The sequence below is a fragment of the Penicillium diatomitis genome (genome assembly GCF_028827545.1).
Source record: "Penicillium diatomitis strain IBT 30728 chromosome Unknown utg000005l_segment0_segment0, whole genome shotgun sequence".
NCBI classification, from domain to species: Eukaryota; Fungi; Ascomycota; class Eurotiomycetes; order Eurotiales; family Aspergillaceae; genus Penicillium; species Penicillium diatomitis.
In genome coordinates this window covers 2625768-2642259 of record NW_026623177.1, presented here as the reverse complement: position 1 = coordinate 2642259, position 16492 = coordinate 2625768, and the positions used below count along the sequence as shown (strand labels likewise).

The window sequence follows — 16492 nt, the reverse complement described above, 5'->3', positions numbered from 1 at the left end:
GAGTTTGATCCTTGTTTTGGCCATTTCTTTTATTAGGGCATTTGGACAGAGTTGGACAGGACGGATACTGGATGTTGACCAGGTCTATGACGAGATCATTCCAGGGACAAGGAAAACAACGCAAGTCCTTTAACGACGTGCGTTGCCAACATCAATTCCGAGCTGAGAATAATCCCAGCCAGTACGCCCATCACAAGTCCTTCCACTCTTGTAGACACCCACCCTCACAAAAAGCATTCCCACCATCACCCCTCACACACCATGTTCACCAACCCATGTGCTCGTCTCTCCCTTGTGACGCTCACAAGCACACTCCGAACGACCGTCGCAAACCCAGCCTCGTCTCTGAAAAAAAGCCATGTGCAGCCCAGTACTGCTGTGACTTCGTGCAGACCACTCCCCAGGATAAAAGTATCAAAGAGGTGTATCTGAGCTCCTACGGAGTACAATGTCGTACGTCACTTACCTTCTTCTAGGCTTCTACATTGACGCACTGTTTGCTGTTCTTCTTGGGGAAGGAGGTTGAACCTCCATAGGCCTGACATGGATCGTTGAATCAAGAGGGCGGACGGGAGCGGTGGAGATCTGAGGTACCGTAGGTGCGTGAATTTGGAAATTGGCAAAACAGAATAAGATGGCGTAGGACGGACTGGATTTGGACGATCTGTGATATTTCACTGAGATGCTGTAGTACTTGGAAGCTATACCTGGTAGGAGTCTCATCAATTTGTCGCCATCTGGATTGTTACACTCTGTGACCTGTCCTTGATGGATGATAGCGCCATCAACGGACGAGTCGTCAGTCATCCCACTACGAGATCGTGGTACGTACATGTTGTTCTTGAAAAGAATTCACAGAAGAACACAACAGAGATGACTGAAGGACCCGACATAAAGCAGTGGACGAAAGACAGATAGCCAAGCCAAGTCCATCACCCAGATCAGCAGGAGCCGCGGCTCAGATTGGAAACCGAAACAAGAACCCTACCCAAACATGAAGATCTGCATCTCACTTGATAGTCTCGACCACCGCCGCAATCACATTCCGCATGCACTTCGACTGAGAATTATGACAAGTACAAGTACAATTGCTGCGTGCGCCCGTCGAGCTGTGTCTTACTCTGTACCTTGCTTCTCTGGCCAATCTTGCCCTGCACTCCTTGCGGTCTGCGAGCGTCAGCCGAGAGCTTGACGTTGTGGGCACCGGCTTTACTGTTCAAAGTCGATTACACACGACTGATGTGGTGTTGCCTGATTATTCTGCTCTTTTCGCGCATCTCCCCGAGTCGTTGAATTCTGGGCAGGAGAGAATTGAAAGTCACGTATCTCGGTCCGAATCCCGGCTCGGATCCCCGAGCGGGATGGGTGAGAGGATGCGGGTAGACCATCCGGGCTCCATGTGCGACATTCTCCAAGGGAATAAGATCTGGCGTGTCACTGTGTAAGTTGCACAGGGCCAGCATCCTTTTGCTTGCTCTGTGGACGAGAGAGATAACGGCAAGATGGTCGGAAGCACCGTACCACTCAACCGTGACAGAACGTGAGCTCAGGCGACACGGCGGATTCAGGAGGTCCTCCTTGTTTTTTTTTCTTTGCCGAAAACAGGCAAGTCCGGAAGTTTAAGCGTTGGATCGAAGGGGGAACCGAGTCGATAAACTCCCAAGTGAGTTGAGTCAGTCAATGCCTCCCTGGATTAAGTTGCTGGTGGTTTACTTACCACTGACTCTTAATCTCGTACGTAAGTTCACTTTCCTGGTAACTACATCAGGGAAGGTCTCCGACTAGTGCCAGATCAGGAGAAGCCCAGGGTCAAAGGCAATTGTCAATTGATCGTTAAGTTCGTGTAGTGCCGTTATGAAGATGTCGCCCCGTTCAGTCCATTGGGTCGGGTGTTCTACATTTACCACCCACGCTAGTGACCAGTGACTACCACTACTCGCTAACTCTATACCTTCTTTGTCACATCGTGTGGAATCGGCCCTGCTGTGACTTGCTCAACCACTTGCAGGGCCCAGGGGGCCAGGTATAAAATGCGATCACGCCAAGCCCACCACCATCTTCAGCTCCTGGCAGACTCCTGAACTCTATCCTGGGAGAAAGATCGGGTCATCCAAGACACGCTAATGCCACCCACTCATCCCCATCCAGCCGTCCCAGTCCCCGTGACGCCCTGCTGACTGGCCACATCGAGGCCGTCGGACCCGGTCTGTAAGTGAAACTCACCGACTGATCTGGCCGATGTAATTTCCCCCGTAATGCCACCCGCGACCGTTCCTGGCCCTCACGACTACAAAGCCCCACTGGGACTGCCGTGCGCGCGCTGCGATTGGATCGGCTCCTTTTTGTTTTCTGACCCAATTTCCATCCCGGCGTTAGTTTGGTTGGTGGGCGCGGGTACCTGAATCTTCATCCACGGCACGAGACGTGACCTTGTTGACTCGATCGGAGTGTCAACAAAGTTGGTATAATACCTGATACTCAAGGAACTAGGTGGTAGGTGGTAGGTGGTAGGTGGTAGGTGGTAGGTGGTAGGTGGTAGGTGGTAGGTGGTAGGTGGTAGGTGGTAGGTGGTAGGTGGTAGGTGGTAGGTGGTAGGTGGTAGGTGGTAGGTAGTAGGTAGTAGGTTAGTCCTTGGCTACTCGCAGCCTGCAGGCCAACTGGACAACGAGACTCTACTGTCGTACAAGAAGATGGTGTTCACTCGATAGCTCCTGAACAAAGTAGCGACTTTATGACCACCGTATCCTGGGCCCTGCCGGTTCTCCGAACAGTCTGGAACACGTTGGTCGCACGAGGGCTGACCCTTTCCCCCCCTCCCCAACCCGTCGTACCGTCTGCGTCTCCGTCTCTCCCCTGAACCCCCTGATCCGCCCAATTCAGTCAATCCAGTCCGGTGCCTCCCTCGTCTCCGGGTCAATCACCCACTCCACCTCCTATAAACCCTTCCTCATCTCCCTCTTCCCCCCGACCCCCGCCCTTTCTTTTCTCCCTTTCTCTCCTCCATCCTTCACGCTCTTTGCCAATCCATCCCCCGGTTTCAGTCTTCGTGACCGAGTACATTCTTTACAGAATCTCCCACTCTTACCACTCTTTGAGAGCGTCCGAAGTATCCTATTTTCGTCGTCCCCGACTCGATTTCTATTCTTTATTTTTCCAGGACCATCCCTCGAATCTTCACATCCACATTCCAACCATGCGTTTCACCGTTGCTACTGCTGTCGCCGCCATGGCCTCCGGCGCTGTCGCCGCTCTCACCCACGCTCCCGCTCCCGTTTCCTCGGCGGCCCCCTCCTCCAGCGTGGCTGTCCCCGCTGGCGGTGTTGTCACTGAGACCCTGACCGAGTACACCACCTGGTGCCCCGAGGCTACCGCCATCACCCACGGTGGTCACACCTACAGCATCACCACTGTATGTTTCGTCTCTCAATGTCCTTTGCCGGGGTCGCTGCGATTGTGAAGTGGGCACGAGATCGAGATCGAGAGATCTTGTGTGGGAACAAGACTCGACCTCGAGTGTGGAGGATTGTGCTCTGCCTCGTCCCGTGTCCTCTCCCTTGGATCTCCCGATATCCTCCACCGAACGCTCGCATGATGCGCCCTGTTCTGCCCCCCCCCCCCCCCCCCCCACTTGCAATACCTCAGCTAACACCTCTCCTCCAGCCCGGCTACATCACCATGACCGGTACCTTCACCGTCACTCGTCCCGTCGTGACCCAGACCGTCACCCAGTGCCACAAGTGGTAAGTTCCCTACCAGTCAAGTGCCCTGCCACGATGGTCATGATCGCATCAAGCAAAAGAATCTAACAAGCCTCCCTTCCAAACTGACAGCACTTCTGCCGCGCCCGTCCCCACCACCCCCGTCGTGGTCCCCACCAGCGCCGCCGCCGTCACCTCCATCCCCCTGGTGCCCTCCATGCCTTCCGGCGCTGCTGCCACCGGCGCTGCCGCTCCCTCATCCCCCGCTGCCTTCAACGCTGGTTCCACCAACGTTGCTGGTGCCGGTGTCGGTCTCGCCGCCGTCTTCGGTGCCGTTGCCCTCCTCCTGTAAATGTGAGGTTTGCAACGCGTTGCTGCGGCTAGAGGCCAGGTGACTGTCTCTGTCGGGTGATTAGAGGAAGGACAAGAGGCAGAAGCAGAAGAAGGAACATGTTCGATAATGGTCTTTCTTGGCCAATCGTTTCGCTGTAGATGTTGTCTATCGGGTATCAGAAGCCGAAATCTTCCCATGTTCCGTTTGTGGATATCTAGTTCTTGAGATTTTTCGATTCCCTGTGCTGTACATCTTTGAACTCTTCTTCTACAAGGCGCCAGTGATAATGTGCCCTTCATCTTGGTCGTGATGATTACTATAACCCAATCTATTTTATGTTTTTCATTTCACGATTTCTACTGTATTCCTTTTGTATATAGAGCTCTTCCAGACTCGAATGTACATGTTCTGTCTTTGACAGTACATCAGTAGTACATTATGACGTCTAGTCATCTTCCATTGTACTCCAGGAGTTAGTAGTACTACTATCTACTGATTGATGCAGTATGACGCCATGTCCTCGATTCACAAGAACCCCGGCAAATCTATTCCGGGAGTATCAAAGTCATGGTTCAACAATAGTCTATCAAATGCACAAATCCAATGAGCATACAATCGATACTCGGACATGCTGTACATCCCACTCCCATCTATGCTGATGTGAATAAAACCCAACTCAGACTCCCACCCCCCAACTCCAAACTCAATCTTAACAGCACATTCTTAGCAGTCAGTATTTCATACGTTCGACCTCGGCAAAAGAGGCCCACGGCAAAATATCAATATCATCAATCGTTAGCCTGGATGTAACAGATACCATGAGCGTACAGTCAATACTCGGACATGTCTAGATAAGAGACAGTTTTCACCTCCCTGGTGGAAAGAACAACCCCGACTCCAAACTCCCAACTCCTCGCTCAAACAGCACCTCTCACCCGTCAGTGTTGAGGACCTACGGCGTACTCAGTACTCCAAGTAAGGACCCAGGGAGTCCTAAGCACAGCGCCCAGCCCACAAGTAGGACCTAGTTGAAGAACGCCTCACTTTGAATCAATCTCTTCCCATGCCCACTCATCGCATCCGTCAACGACCTCTGCACCTTCACCACCTTCTCAAACCGCATGAACCCACAGCTCTCACTCTCCAGGTGATTGAACAGCGCCGCCAACGAGACAAACTCCCGTCCACAGCGCGCCGTCCCATTCGGGCACCGATAGATATGCTGCTGGTGCGTGGGGGAGTTCACATGCTGGCGCAGCGCGGCCGACGACCGGAACTCCCTGTGGCAGATGTAGCATTCCCAGGCGGCGCCGTTGTAGGCCGCGTTGGTGACTTCGTATTCGTAGGTGGTAGAGGCCGCGGAGGAGGAGGAGTGATATTCGATTTGTTTGGTGGTGATGTAGTGGTGGGGATCGAATTGGCGGATCAATTGGGCGATGCGGTTGCGGTTGAGGGTGGGCGCTTTGGGGCAGGAGCCGGTTTCGAGGTGGTGAGAGAGGCCGCTGGCGGTGACGAAGGCGGCTGAGCAGAAGGGGCAGTGGACCTGGGTGCCGCGGTGGATTTTGGAGTTCAGATGCTGGTGTGAGTGAGGTTAGAGAAGAAGAAGAAGAAGAAGAAGGAGATATGTCTTACCGCGCGCAAGTTGTTGGCATTCTGAAACTTTCTGTCGCACTGCTCGCAGTAATTTTCCCAGTGGCCCAGCGCATTCATATGCTCATCCGCTGCATCCTGAGTATGGAACCTCTCGGTGCAAGTGTCACACTCGATCTTGGGAGCCCAGTGGCCGACGGCATTCATGTGTTGATTGGCTGCATGCTGAGAGCCGAACTCCCTGGAGCACGTCTCACAGTCGTAGATGGGACCCCAATGATCGAGGGCATCCATGTGTTGACAGACGGCGACATAGCTGTTGAAGCGACGAACACAGGTCTCACATTCGAAAGACATGGCTGGCGGTGGTTGATTTAGGTAGGAGCTTGCCAGATGGGAAATGAGAGGGGAGCTGATCGGAGAGGAGTGTTGAGGTATGAGGTTTGGATATCACACACTCAAGCTGGGCTGGTTGAAGATCTCAAGGATCGTGAGGCAGCTTGACTTGGGAAAACAGTAGGGAGGCGAGATATCGTGTTCTTTATGTTTGAATGTAAGGTTGAGAGTTGTGAAGGAAAGCGAAGCGTGGGAATTGAGAAAGAGTGTTTGTGGGAGCGAAGCGGAAAGTTCCACATAGCCACGCCCAGGACGTGATCAGAGACCCTGTCAGTCAGCTAGCTATTCATCCCATCCAAGTCAAAAGTGAATCTGTCATATTTTAACTGAGTTCCCCTGCAGCCCTGGCAGTATAAGGCTCTAAGATACAGATTGGACTGCACTCCCCATGATACGTACAATTGTACATAAGTAAAGTGGGTCCAGGGGCATGTGCTCCCCCTCCATCGGCTTTGTAATATACGTTTATTTCCTGCTAAAGAGAGCGGGACTCGGACTCAGGCGAAACAGAGCGCGATTCTTTAGGTTTACGATCTGGTACTGTGATACTGTCGCGCTGTGACCCCCACTTGAACTATGATCTCGGAGGAAACAGTACTTTCGTTTACACTTTGACTTGGCCTCAACCTGCGTCATTTTCGTAGGCGGTCGGCCGGGGTCCGAAGCTCGGTCTTCAGGACCATGTGCAAGTCGACACGGGGAGCTCCCTCCACGTCCAGTATGATCCACCCATCTCTAGATTCTCTACAAGTCATGATTGTGTTCGCTCCTGCCCGTTAGAGAGATCTCATACTAGTAGATATGTCTATTCGGGATCCGACAATACAAGGTAGACTCCTGATCCACCTACTACAATCGTCCCGGCGGACACAAGGCGAATCAATTCGACGTGCCGCGATGACTCTCCAGACGCGTGAATGAACGACCTGCGTTGAGAATGGCATGACTAACTTTGCAAAGTTTCCAAGTCGAAGCCGCTCGGGACGAGGACCGTGGCCACGAGAATCATGGTAACAGATCTGTGGACGTCCAAGCCATTGTATCTGCAAAAGCGGCGGCTGCAATGGTCTTGGGAGATACAGGATAAGAAGAATATGCGGTGTGCCAGCGTCGCCGACTCGCCAGCAGGTGACATTCAAGTAGTGATCACGGGCGATCGGAATCTCAAATGTACCAGTGTCCAATGGTCTAAGACAATGAATATGAGTACGACGGCATGAAGCTAATCTAGTATCTATGGACCGTCTACCTCAACCTCGAGCCATCAACGAGTCGAGTGACAAAAGACTACCTCATTGTTCAGTGTGCAACGACCCCTGCGGTTGGAGAGAGCTCAAACAACCATACACAACAAGTCCAATCCGATGGTAAACTGATCCCTCTTTGGATGGTGAGTGGGCGCGGGACCTTCTCAGCAGCGCCCGTCCAGCGTCAGCCCGGCACGAGACCAGGCCATCGCCGACGAGTGCTGAAACAGACAAAACGCCATCTCTTCATCTTGGATTTAGTTGTGTGAAGAAGAGAAAAGGATCGGAGCTCGGCCGCAAGAAAAGTCAGAGCTGTCGGAACGCACGGACCAGGCGGTGAGTCTGGCTCGGCGCCATAGTGCCGATTTTCCGCTTTCCGCGGGCAACGGGGAAGACTCCCAGCTGGCACCGCCGGAGTCTCCGCTGATAACGATCAAGCTACTTCGTTTTAAAGAAGACGGGGTGTTCCTGATACGGACAACTTGCTGATCGGTTTCGTGTGTGTTTTCTGCTCGGTTTCTGCTGCCACTGCACTTCATTCACACATCATGTCTGCTTCTCGTTGCGGGCGTCTTGCGCGTCTCTCCTTGGGAGCCCTCCGCACACCCGTCCCCATCTCCGCTCGACCTCTTGTGGCTCGTGCCGCCGCCGTGCGGGGAGTGTCGACGGCCAGCCGAGATGCACAGCAAAAGGTACTCAAACAGACCGCATCGATTGTCCGAAATTGTCAATCCAAGGCGAACCGACTGACATGCTTTTCAGCTTCTTGCTTCGTCCCTGAAGGACTCCGACCCTGCGGTCTTCAACATTCTCGAGAAGGTATGCCTCTCGATACCACGCCTCCAATGCCTCCAATGGATCTTCGACTAAGGTTACAAACAGGAAAAATCTCGCCAAAAGCACTTTATCAACCTCATTCCCTCAGAGAACTTCACGTCACAGGCCGTCCTTGATGCCTTAGGCAGTGTGATGCAGAGTGCGTAATCGATCTATGGCCTTACCTTCAATTGCAATGTGATCCTGTCAATCTCACACCGCAATTCCAGACAAATACTCCGAGGGATATCCGGGTGCTCGCTACTATGGAGGAAATGAACACATCGATGCTTCAGAGCGCTTGTGTCAGCAACGTGCTTTGGAGACCTATCGCCTCGACCCGGAGGAGTGGGGTGTGAATGTTCAACGTATGCTACTAAGCCGCCCTGATCTCTCCGATTATCCTACTTCGGCACTTGTCTAACGATAAATACAGCTCTCTCGGGATCCCCGGCCAACCTTTACGCCTATTCCGCTGTCCTCAACACACACGATCGTCTGATGGGTCTCGATCTGCCCCATGGAGGTCACCTGTCACACGGTTACCAAACTCCAACCAAGAAGATCTCCGCCATCTCCAAGTACTTTGAGACCTTCCCGTACCGTCTCGATGAGTCCACCGGCCTCATCGACTACGACGCTCTCGAGAAGCAGGCTCTGCTCTACCGTCCTAAGTTGATTGTTGCCGGCACTTCAGCTTACAGTCGCCTGATTGACTACCCTCGCATGCGTGAGATTGCCGACTCTGTTGGCGCCTACCTTCTCTCCGATATGGCTCATATCTCCGGTCTTGTTGCCGCAAACGTGCTTCCCTCTCCGTTCCCTCACTCTGACATCGTCACAACCACCACCCACAAGTCCCTTCGTGGACCTCGGGGTGCCATGATCTTCTACCGTAAGGGTGTGCGTCGTACCGACAAGAAGGGAAACAAGGAGATGTACGATCTTGAGAACCCTATCAATGCCTCAGTCTTCCCTGGACACCAAGGTGGCCCACACAACCACACAATCACTGCCCTGGCTGTTGCTTTGAAGCAGGCTCAAACGCCTGAATTCATCGAGTACCAGAAGACCGTCTTGGAAAACTCCCAGGCTTTGGCCCAGCGTCTCGGAGACTCCACCAGTAACGGTGGCCTCGGTTACAACATTGTCTCAGGTGGCACTGATAACCACCTGGTTCTGGTGGACTTGAAGAACCGTGGTGTCGATGGAGCTCGCGTGGAGCGTGTCCTGGAGCTATGTGGCGTGGCTAGCAACAAGAACACGGTGCCCGGTGACAAGTCTGCCCTGAAGCCCGGCGGTCTTCGTCTAGGTACCCCCGCCATGACCTCCCGGGGTTTCCAGCCCGAGGACTTCCGCCGTGTCGCTGACATTGTTGACCGCGCTGTGACCTTGACCCAGAAGCTGGATAAGGCTGCCCGCGAGCAGGCTCAGTCACGAGGTGTGAAGAACCCGGCTACCCTAAAGGCCTTTTTCGAGTATCTCGGCGAGGGTGAGGAAGTCTCAGAGATTGTCATGCTGCGACAAGAGGTTGAGGACTGGGTCGGTACATTCAGCTTGCCCTGGTCCCACGAACAGTAGATGGTGTTCATTTCTCACGCGAAAATTCCTTGATGAGCTCTTTTGATATTACTCGTTTTGTGTTTTCTATACCTTTGTACATATTCTCCGCCACGGTTCAACACGACATCTGATGCTAAGACATTCCGATCCCTCTCATGTGTTGCGTTTTCGCTCTTATAGACGTACGTCACTAAGCCCGAGTATTTCACATATCTGTTTCTAGGATAGGTTGCTGAAGCTTATCATAAATAACTGGAGATGTAATCAGAATTGCTTTCCTGCGCTCAAAGTCAGGAAGCTCGGATCGTTGCTCTTGCTGTACCGTCTCATACTTGCACCCGAAAATACTGAACAGAACGAAGGCGAGATAGGATACTACCGTGCGTAATCGCCTGAAGGCCCAGGCAACAGAGCCGAATCTCGCATAAAAGCTGAATTCAAAGATCGAAAGTCGATAAGCGCGGCGATAAGCCACCTCCCGTGCGGAGAAATCCCATCACCTTTGACACACCAGCTCCAGCCATTTGACTCCGTGGTGTAGGGCTTGACTTGAACTCACTTTGCAAGTGAAATTCTTCACATTTTTATCAATCCAAGCTCAGAGAAGAGTGCTTCATCCGCTTTTAGCTCACCGTTTCCTTTGATGCCCTGAGCTCTCTTCGATCTGCTTGATCTGCGTTCGCTACTCTCAAGATGAGAATCAGCGAGGTATGAGACGCCATCCATAGAATAACATTAACGGCTCGGCTAACGTATTTGTTAGCTTTACATCTACCCCATCAAATCTCTCCGTCCGGTTAGAGTCACAGAGGGCTTGCTGACCGATCTGGGCTTCACGTATGACCGAAGGTTCATGCTGCTCAAAGTAACACCTGACGGAAATGGAGGTCCGTCAAAAATGGAGAATATGCACATCAGCGAATTTCCCCAGATGGCACTTTTCCATACGACACTGGAGATGTCAGAAAGCTTCGCAGGCAGCAATAAAGTCGTCGTAACATATTGGCCTCCCAGTCAAGAAGATCTTACTTTGACCAGCGCGGAGGGGAATCAACTTGATCATCAAGACAAGACCGTACCTTCAACCTCTCACGCCTCCGGTACTGATCGTCTTGAGATTCAACTCGTACCAGACTTCTTGCACCTGAACCCTATCACGGTGACCATGCACAAGAGCTCAACAACTGCTTCTGATATGGGCGAGAAGTACAACTCCTGGTTCAGTGATCGGTTTGGATTTCCAGTCGTGCTGGCATATCTTGGCCCAAGCACCCGCAACGTCCTGGGAAATCTCACCCCGACATATCCCATCCGAACCTCACGATGGAGTGAAATACTTGGGATGTCGGCAATCAAGAGTTTCAACATACCCGGTCATCCGCTCTTCCGGCGCTTGACTGCCTTTGTTCTATGTTTGCTATGTTGGTCGTCTCTCCCGCTTGACACCAAGGGACTCTCCATCATGGCAAGCATTAGCATCAATGTAGTGGGGGTCATCGTCATGTGGATCGGAATGAGTATCTTTCTGACCATCTTGATGAATAGACACAAGGCCCAAATCGGATTTGCGGACTGCGCGCCATTATTAGTGATATCGCAAACGTCCGTGGACGACGCCTCTTCTCGTGTGGCTGAAGGACCAAAAGTTGACTTGACTAAGTTTCGAGCAAACGTAGTCATTTCAGGGGCCAAGGAAGCCTACGAGGAAGACTTCTGGGCGGAGTTGAGTGTCGGAGAGGACAACCCTGGGAAGGTGCGCCTGCTGCTTACAGGGAATTGCGTGCGCTGCCGGAGCTTGAACGTGGATTTTGACAAGGGCAAATTCACAAACAAGGGAAATGGGAACTTGTTCAAACGGTTGATGAAGGATCGGAGAGTCGACCGAGGAGCAAGATTCAGTCCGGTCTTTGGGCGGTACGCGTTCCCCGAACGAGGAGCTGTCGGGTGGACGATCCGAGTTGGAGATGAGGTGAGGGTCTTGAAGACGAACACGGAACGCACCGTGACAGGTGAGTCGAATCTAATCGCGTTCCTCAGGGACTGAAACACGCATTGCTAACTTGTGATTCCAGATTGGCCCGGCTTGGCATACTAGCCAAGCAAATCTTCCGTGATCATCATCAGTCGGCACTTCTTGAAACACTCATGCTTGCGAGGACTGAGTGTGTGCTAGTCTTAGTCTACAATTATGGGTGTCTCTTTGATAGTGAAATGACATGGTGGATTTCAAATTTGCACGGGCAGTACTTGGCTCGAACTATCAAGGTCATTTGAGCATGCGCCTTTGAAGAAGGGTAGATTCGGTGGAAGACAACCCCGATCAAAACTGCGAGAGCTTGCATTTCTTTTGGAAGCTCCTGAATACTAACTCGTCCACTGAGATCAATGAAAGCCAGCGACATGATCGGGTAGAGTGTTTCCTGAGATATGTGACAGCCAAGTACTTAAATCGAAAACGAAACCTTCTTTGGATCCTCTTCGGTGTCTCCACTTCCCCTGACAAGGCCTCAGGTAAACCTGATAATGCTTGCCGCTGTATCCGATCTTTAGATAAAGCATGCACGAAAAGGTGTCGGCTCTCTGTCTTCAGTACAAGGTCACTATGTAGTATGTACATGAATTCATGTCCACTCTCGTAATTAGCAATTGGTCAACCACATAGTACATATTGTACGTAATACGTATATGTATGGCTCACCAAAATCTCTCTTTTGACTCACTCTTGAGGATTGAATGGAGGTCGGTGAGCACCAATCCACCAGTCGCAATACATAGCAGCCAGGAACTGACTGTCTCCACTGTCCAACACCGCCACGACTGGGTACGGAAGAAGCCACTCAGCCACTCACCACGTGACTGAAGCCTTTCTGGTGGACAACAATGGAGTCTGAGGTGGATACGTCTTCCAAGAATAACTCAGCTGAGCATCATTCAGGTAGTCCGGAGTGAACCTGAACCTGAACCTGAACCAAACGTGATTTCCCCTGGCCTTTCCCCTTTACATCTTGCGGGGCTCGCTGCTGCTGTCTTTTGACGTCAGTTTTTACTTCCAATCGTGTCTGCATAACAAAAGTTGAGAATACCCTGATATTCTCGAAGCCAAGAGATTCTGCGTCGCGTGGTACATACTTCCAGTCTATGCCCGGACCCCGCGGTCAATTGACCGAACGCCGCTAGCCACACTAAGGAGTTCCTCTCTCGTTCTGCAAGTCTGCCTTCCTCTTCCTTGTTCAGCTGGCATCGTTCAGATCAACGGCGTATCAAGTGTGCAGCCCATCACATTTGCTCGGCATCCACCTCGTTATTCGGTTGACTCTGATCGTGGTCTCTCATTACCTTGCGCTCTGCTCTGCTCCTATCGGTCAGGTGCCTGGTTCCCTCGCCACCCAACTGCATAAGGCTGATTAGCCCCGCCGTGGGTACCTCGTCACGGCTCATTACATCCACGACGCAGGACGAAGATTTTTCCTGTCTTCCTCAACCAACCACTGCTGACGCCATGGACGAGGTCAATCTGCGTCGCAAGGACACCACCAAGGGTCCGCCGCTGCGAATTCTATCTCTCGGTACGTGTCCTCGCGAATTCCTGCGTTTGCCTACTGCGCAGCTGAAACGCTAACATCAACACAGATGGAGGCGGCGTCCGCGGATACTCCATGCTGATCATTCTTCAGGAAATCATGTATCGGACATACGTTGAATGCGAGGGCAAGCCACCTCGTCGCGATCAAATTCCCAAGCCATGCGACCACTTCGATCTCATTGCTGGCACGGGTACGGGCGGCCTGATTGCGATTATGCTGGGTCGTCTACGCTTGGATCTCGAGACATGCAAGGAAGTCTACGTGCGAATGACAAGAAAAGTCTTTGAGACAGACAAGACGATCGCCGGCATACCCTATCGCTCAACGCTATTCAAGGCATCGAAACTCGAGGAAGCGATCCGGGAATGTGTTCGCGAGCACACCATCTTCGAAGGGGAGGGCAACGATCAACCCAACCGGACGGACGCTCGCGCATCCATGGCGAGTCTCCCGTACAGTCCGGGCTCTGTGCCTCAAAGATCTGTGAGCCGTGGCAGTTTCAGCACGTCGGCCATGTCTCATCCGCAGAGTCCAAGCAGCTCGCGTGGCTCAACGTTCCTGAATGGCCTGCGCTGGGGTAACCCGGAGGCGTTACTCTACGACAACCGGGAATTCAGAACGAAAACGTGAGTCTTTTGAGAACTTCGAACTACCGTGGTCATATTTGCTTGTGGTATCAAATACTAACAGATACGCAGTGCCGTGACTGCGCTGTACAAGGGTACCCGTCGCGGAGGATCAGCAGTGCTTCTTCGTTCCTACGATTCTCGTCGCGAACCACCGCCAGAGTTCGATTGTACCATCTGGCAAGCGGGCCGCGCTACCTCCGCTACGGGACTTGCCTTTAAGCCCATCCAAATCGGACAGCATGTGTTTATCGATGAAGGACCCGGTACCTACAATCCTGCGCCCCAGGTTCTCGAAGAGGCTGTCGTCAATGAATGGCCGGGTCGCGAAGTCGGTGTCTTCATCAGTGTTGGAACCGGACGGCGGCCGCCCGGTACGAATAATCGGCAACACGAATGGTGGGAAGACTTTTTTGGGTCCGCGACTGGCACATTTGCAGAAGCGCGCCGGCGGCTAATCACCAAGATTGAAGGCTGCGAGGCGATCCACCAGGAAATGCTGAAGGACATCCTTGCCAAGCGCGGGGTGCCCAAGGACAATTACTATCGCTTCAATGTGGAGGTCGGTGTCGGTGAGTTCGGCATGAATGAGTGGAATCGCCTGGCAGACATCAGCACCAACACGCGGCAATATCTGGCCAAGGCGGAGGTGAAGAAGATGATTCTCGATTCAAGCGTCAAGTTTGCCAAGATCGATCGCATGAACAGACGCCTCGCTCAGCATGCGGCCGCAGGGGGCGACCGGGATGACTTGTCCTTTGACATGGAGCGCGAGGAGATCTCGGTGCACACTCGCAATCCATCCTATTCGGTACCGCCGCCGAATCACTTCGCCGTTGAACTCCCTGCATCACCTGTGGATGCTCTTCCTTCACCTCTAGGCCAGGCTCCTACTATTCCTTCCCAACCTCATGCATCCGTCATCGTGACTGCGCCTCCGTCGGGCGATTCGCTGCCTGCGCATCCGACCCCGCAAGACGGTCCATTATCTCCAACATGGCATTCGAGCGGCGAGACGAGTGGCTTCCGACCGAGCCACGAGGCCGATCGGCCTGGCTCGCAACAGCAGGACTCTCCTCAGCGCAGCAACGACCAGTTTCCTTCGTATAATGTGTCGCCACTCAGCGGAATGCCTCCGCCTATTCCTCCTAAAACCCCGATACCTTATCCTTCAACCGAGGATCCGGGGGTGTCGATGCCCGCACCTCTCTTTTCTCAGCCCCATGCACCTGTTGCTGGCGGTAAAGTGCGCCCTCCTTATCCGGTGGATGAGCCTCCACCCGTGGTCAATCGGCAGCGCAAGCCTAGTTTCCATGTGCGATGAGGAATGAGAACTAATGAAAACTTTGCACCGCGCTGGGCGCGGACAGGCCTGTCTACTTTTCGCGTTATGGGGGGGAAGGGCCGGGGGGGGGGGGGGGGGGGAAGGAAAAAAGAAGCAACTTTTCGAATCCTTTGGCTTCTTCGCCTCACGCCGTGATGATTTTTCTTTTGCGTTTCTGCTCTGTGTTTTCCCTTATTTTTTTACTTTTCTTTCTTCCTGGATACCCTTCAATCGGCTTGGTGAATTGCACTCTGAACCGAGCAATGGCCCGGCGTGAACCTGGTTGTTTACCGCATTTCGTGTGCTCTGTGTTACCTCCAGTCGGTCAGATAGCTTGGCAATTTCTATGATATCTTAGGCTATTAGGATCGATTGAGAACGATGTTTTTGTGCTCGTTAGTCTTGTTATATCTTCTATAGCGGTCTGTTATGGCTGGAGCTTGTACTGGATGTAAGCTTTACACATTACACGCAGGAACTAGACACTGACAGTAAAGACGATTCTGTCAGTGCCGGGCATCGGTACTAGGGTGGTACATTATGGCAACACGCGTATTTTGTACGGTGTCAACTGTCAAACTACTGATGAAAGTCTTGAATTTCTCCTGCACTTATCGAGTGCATCCCTATAAGGATACCCTGCGGCATGGAATACCGTGACGACAACTACCTAGTATGGTAGTATAACTAAGTTATACCTAACTACCTAGACACCACCTGCATCATCGAGGCGCAGGCCGAGTGGCGAACCTTCGGAGCGGGTCACTTCAACAAGGTCTGAGTGCTTTCCTCCTGCTTAATTATGCTTCGCGCTCAAGCATATGAATGACAACCTGGACAGTCAGTAACTCAGTAGATGCCTGTTTCCCTTTTTGTTTTCCCCCCGCGTATTCGTACAAAGATTGCCTGAAACAGCATTCTGTCTTACCGTCCTCGAGTCTACTAGACTCGGTCTAGTAGTGGTGTAGGTGAGATAGTATTACTATCAATATCGCGACATCTGGACTACTTCCGCCAAGGCTGCAGTAGGTCTTACTTAAGCTGAGACTCAAATAAATAGCTAAAATTAGGTTAGCAACGCGCGGTTGTCCCTGCAGGGTCATGTCACTGGTTCAGTCCTTGGCCCTTTGCCCTTCCGGTGGTACTGTTAATGGACTAGACCCTCGCGGGCTTCTCCAGTCTCCACCACATCCGCGGGTCGAGGGGCGTTCCAGTATCGAGTCTCCCACGGGAAGCGAGGGCAACGAGGAGTTGAGAGAAGATGCTCGTTGGTTGAGTGGACTCTTGTGCCCCTGTCGAGCATGGCCCTGGGTG

At 52.5% G+C, this 16492-nt stretch overlaps 5 protein-coding genes across 5 annotated transcripts; 4 read left to right on the top strand and 1 right to left on the bottom strand.

Moving 5' to 3' along the window:
* Nucleotides 1-3193: 3193 nt before the first annotated feature.
* N7539_005372 (putative GPI anchored protein) lies at nt 3194-4050 on the top strand (the record flags this gene model as incomplete). Its single annotated transcript, XM_056934974.1, has 3 exons — nt 3194-3409; nt 3661-3740; nt 3831-4050. The coding sequence occupies 3 exons, from the start codon at nt 3194-3196 to the stop codon at nt 4048-4050; spliced, it is 516 nt and encodes a 171-aa protein (XP_056790168.1).
* A 1006-nt stretch (nt 4051-5056) lies between these two features.
* On the bottom strand, nt 5057-5979 carry N7539_005371 (C2H2-type zinc finger protein; the record flags this gene model as incomplete). Its single annotated transcript, XM_056934973.1, has 2 exons — nt 5057-5608; nt 5665-5979. 2 exons carry the CDS (start codon nt 5977-5979, stop codon nt 5057-5059), a joined length of 867 nt encoding a protein of 288 aa, XP_056790167.1.
* A 1834-nt stretch (nt 5980-7813) lies between these two features.
* On the top strand, nt 7814-9662 carry N7539_005370 (serine hydroxymethyltransferase; the record flags this gene model as incomplete). Its single annotated transcript, XM_056934972.1, has 5 exons — nt 7814-7957; nt 8028-8084; nt 8148-8241; nt 8312-8449; nt 8518-9662. The coding sequence occupies 5 exons, from the start codon at nt 7814-7816 to the stop codon at nt 9660-9662; spliced, it is 1578 nt and encodes a 525-aa protein (XP_056790166.1).
* Nucleotides 9663-10337: 675 nt separating this feature from the next.
* On the top strand, nt 10338-11739 carry N7539_005369 (MOSC domain protein; the record flags this gene model as incomplete). Its single annotated transcript, XM_056934971.1, has 3 exons — nt 10338-10352; nt 10408-11653; nt 11717-11739. 3 exons carry the CDS (start codon nt 10338-10340, stop codon nt 11737-11739), a joined length of 1284 nt encoding a protein of 427 aa, XP_056790165.1.
* Nucleotides 11740-13143: 1404 nt separating this feature from the next.
* N7539_005368 (putative Patatin-like serine hydrolase) lies at nt 13144-15178 on the top strand (the record flags this gene model as incomplete). The annotated part of the gene is made up of 3 exons (XM_056934970.1): nt 13144-13210; nt 13275-13854; nt 13927-15178. The coding sequence occupies 3 exons, from the start codon at nt 13144-13146 to the stop codon at nt 15176-15178; spliced, it is 1899 nt and encodes a 632-aa protein (XP_056790164.1).
* Nucleotides 15179-16492: the final 1314 nt, after the last annotated feature.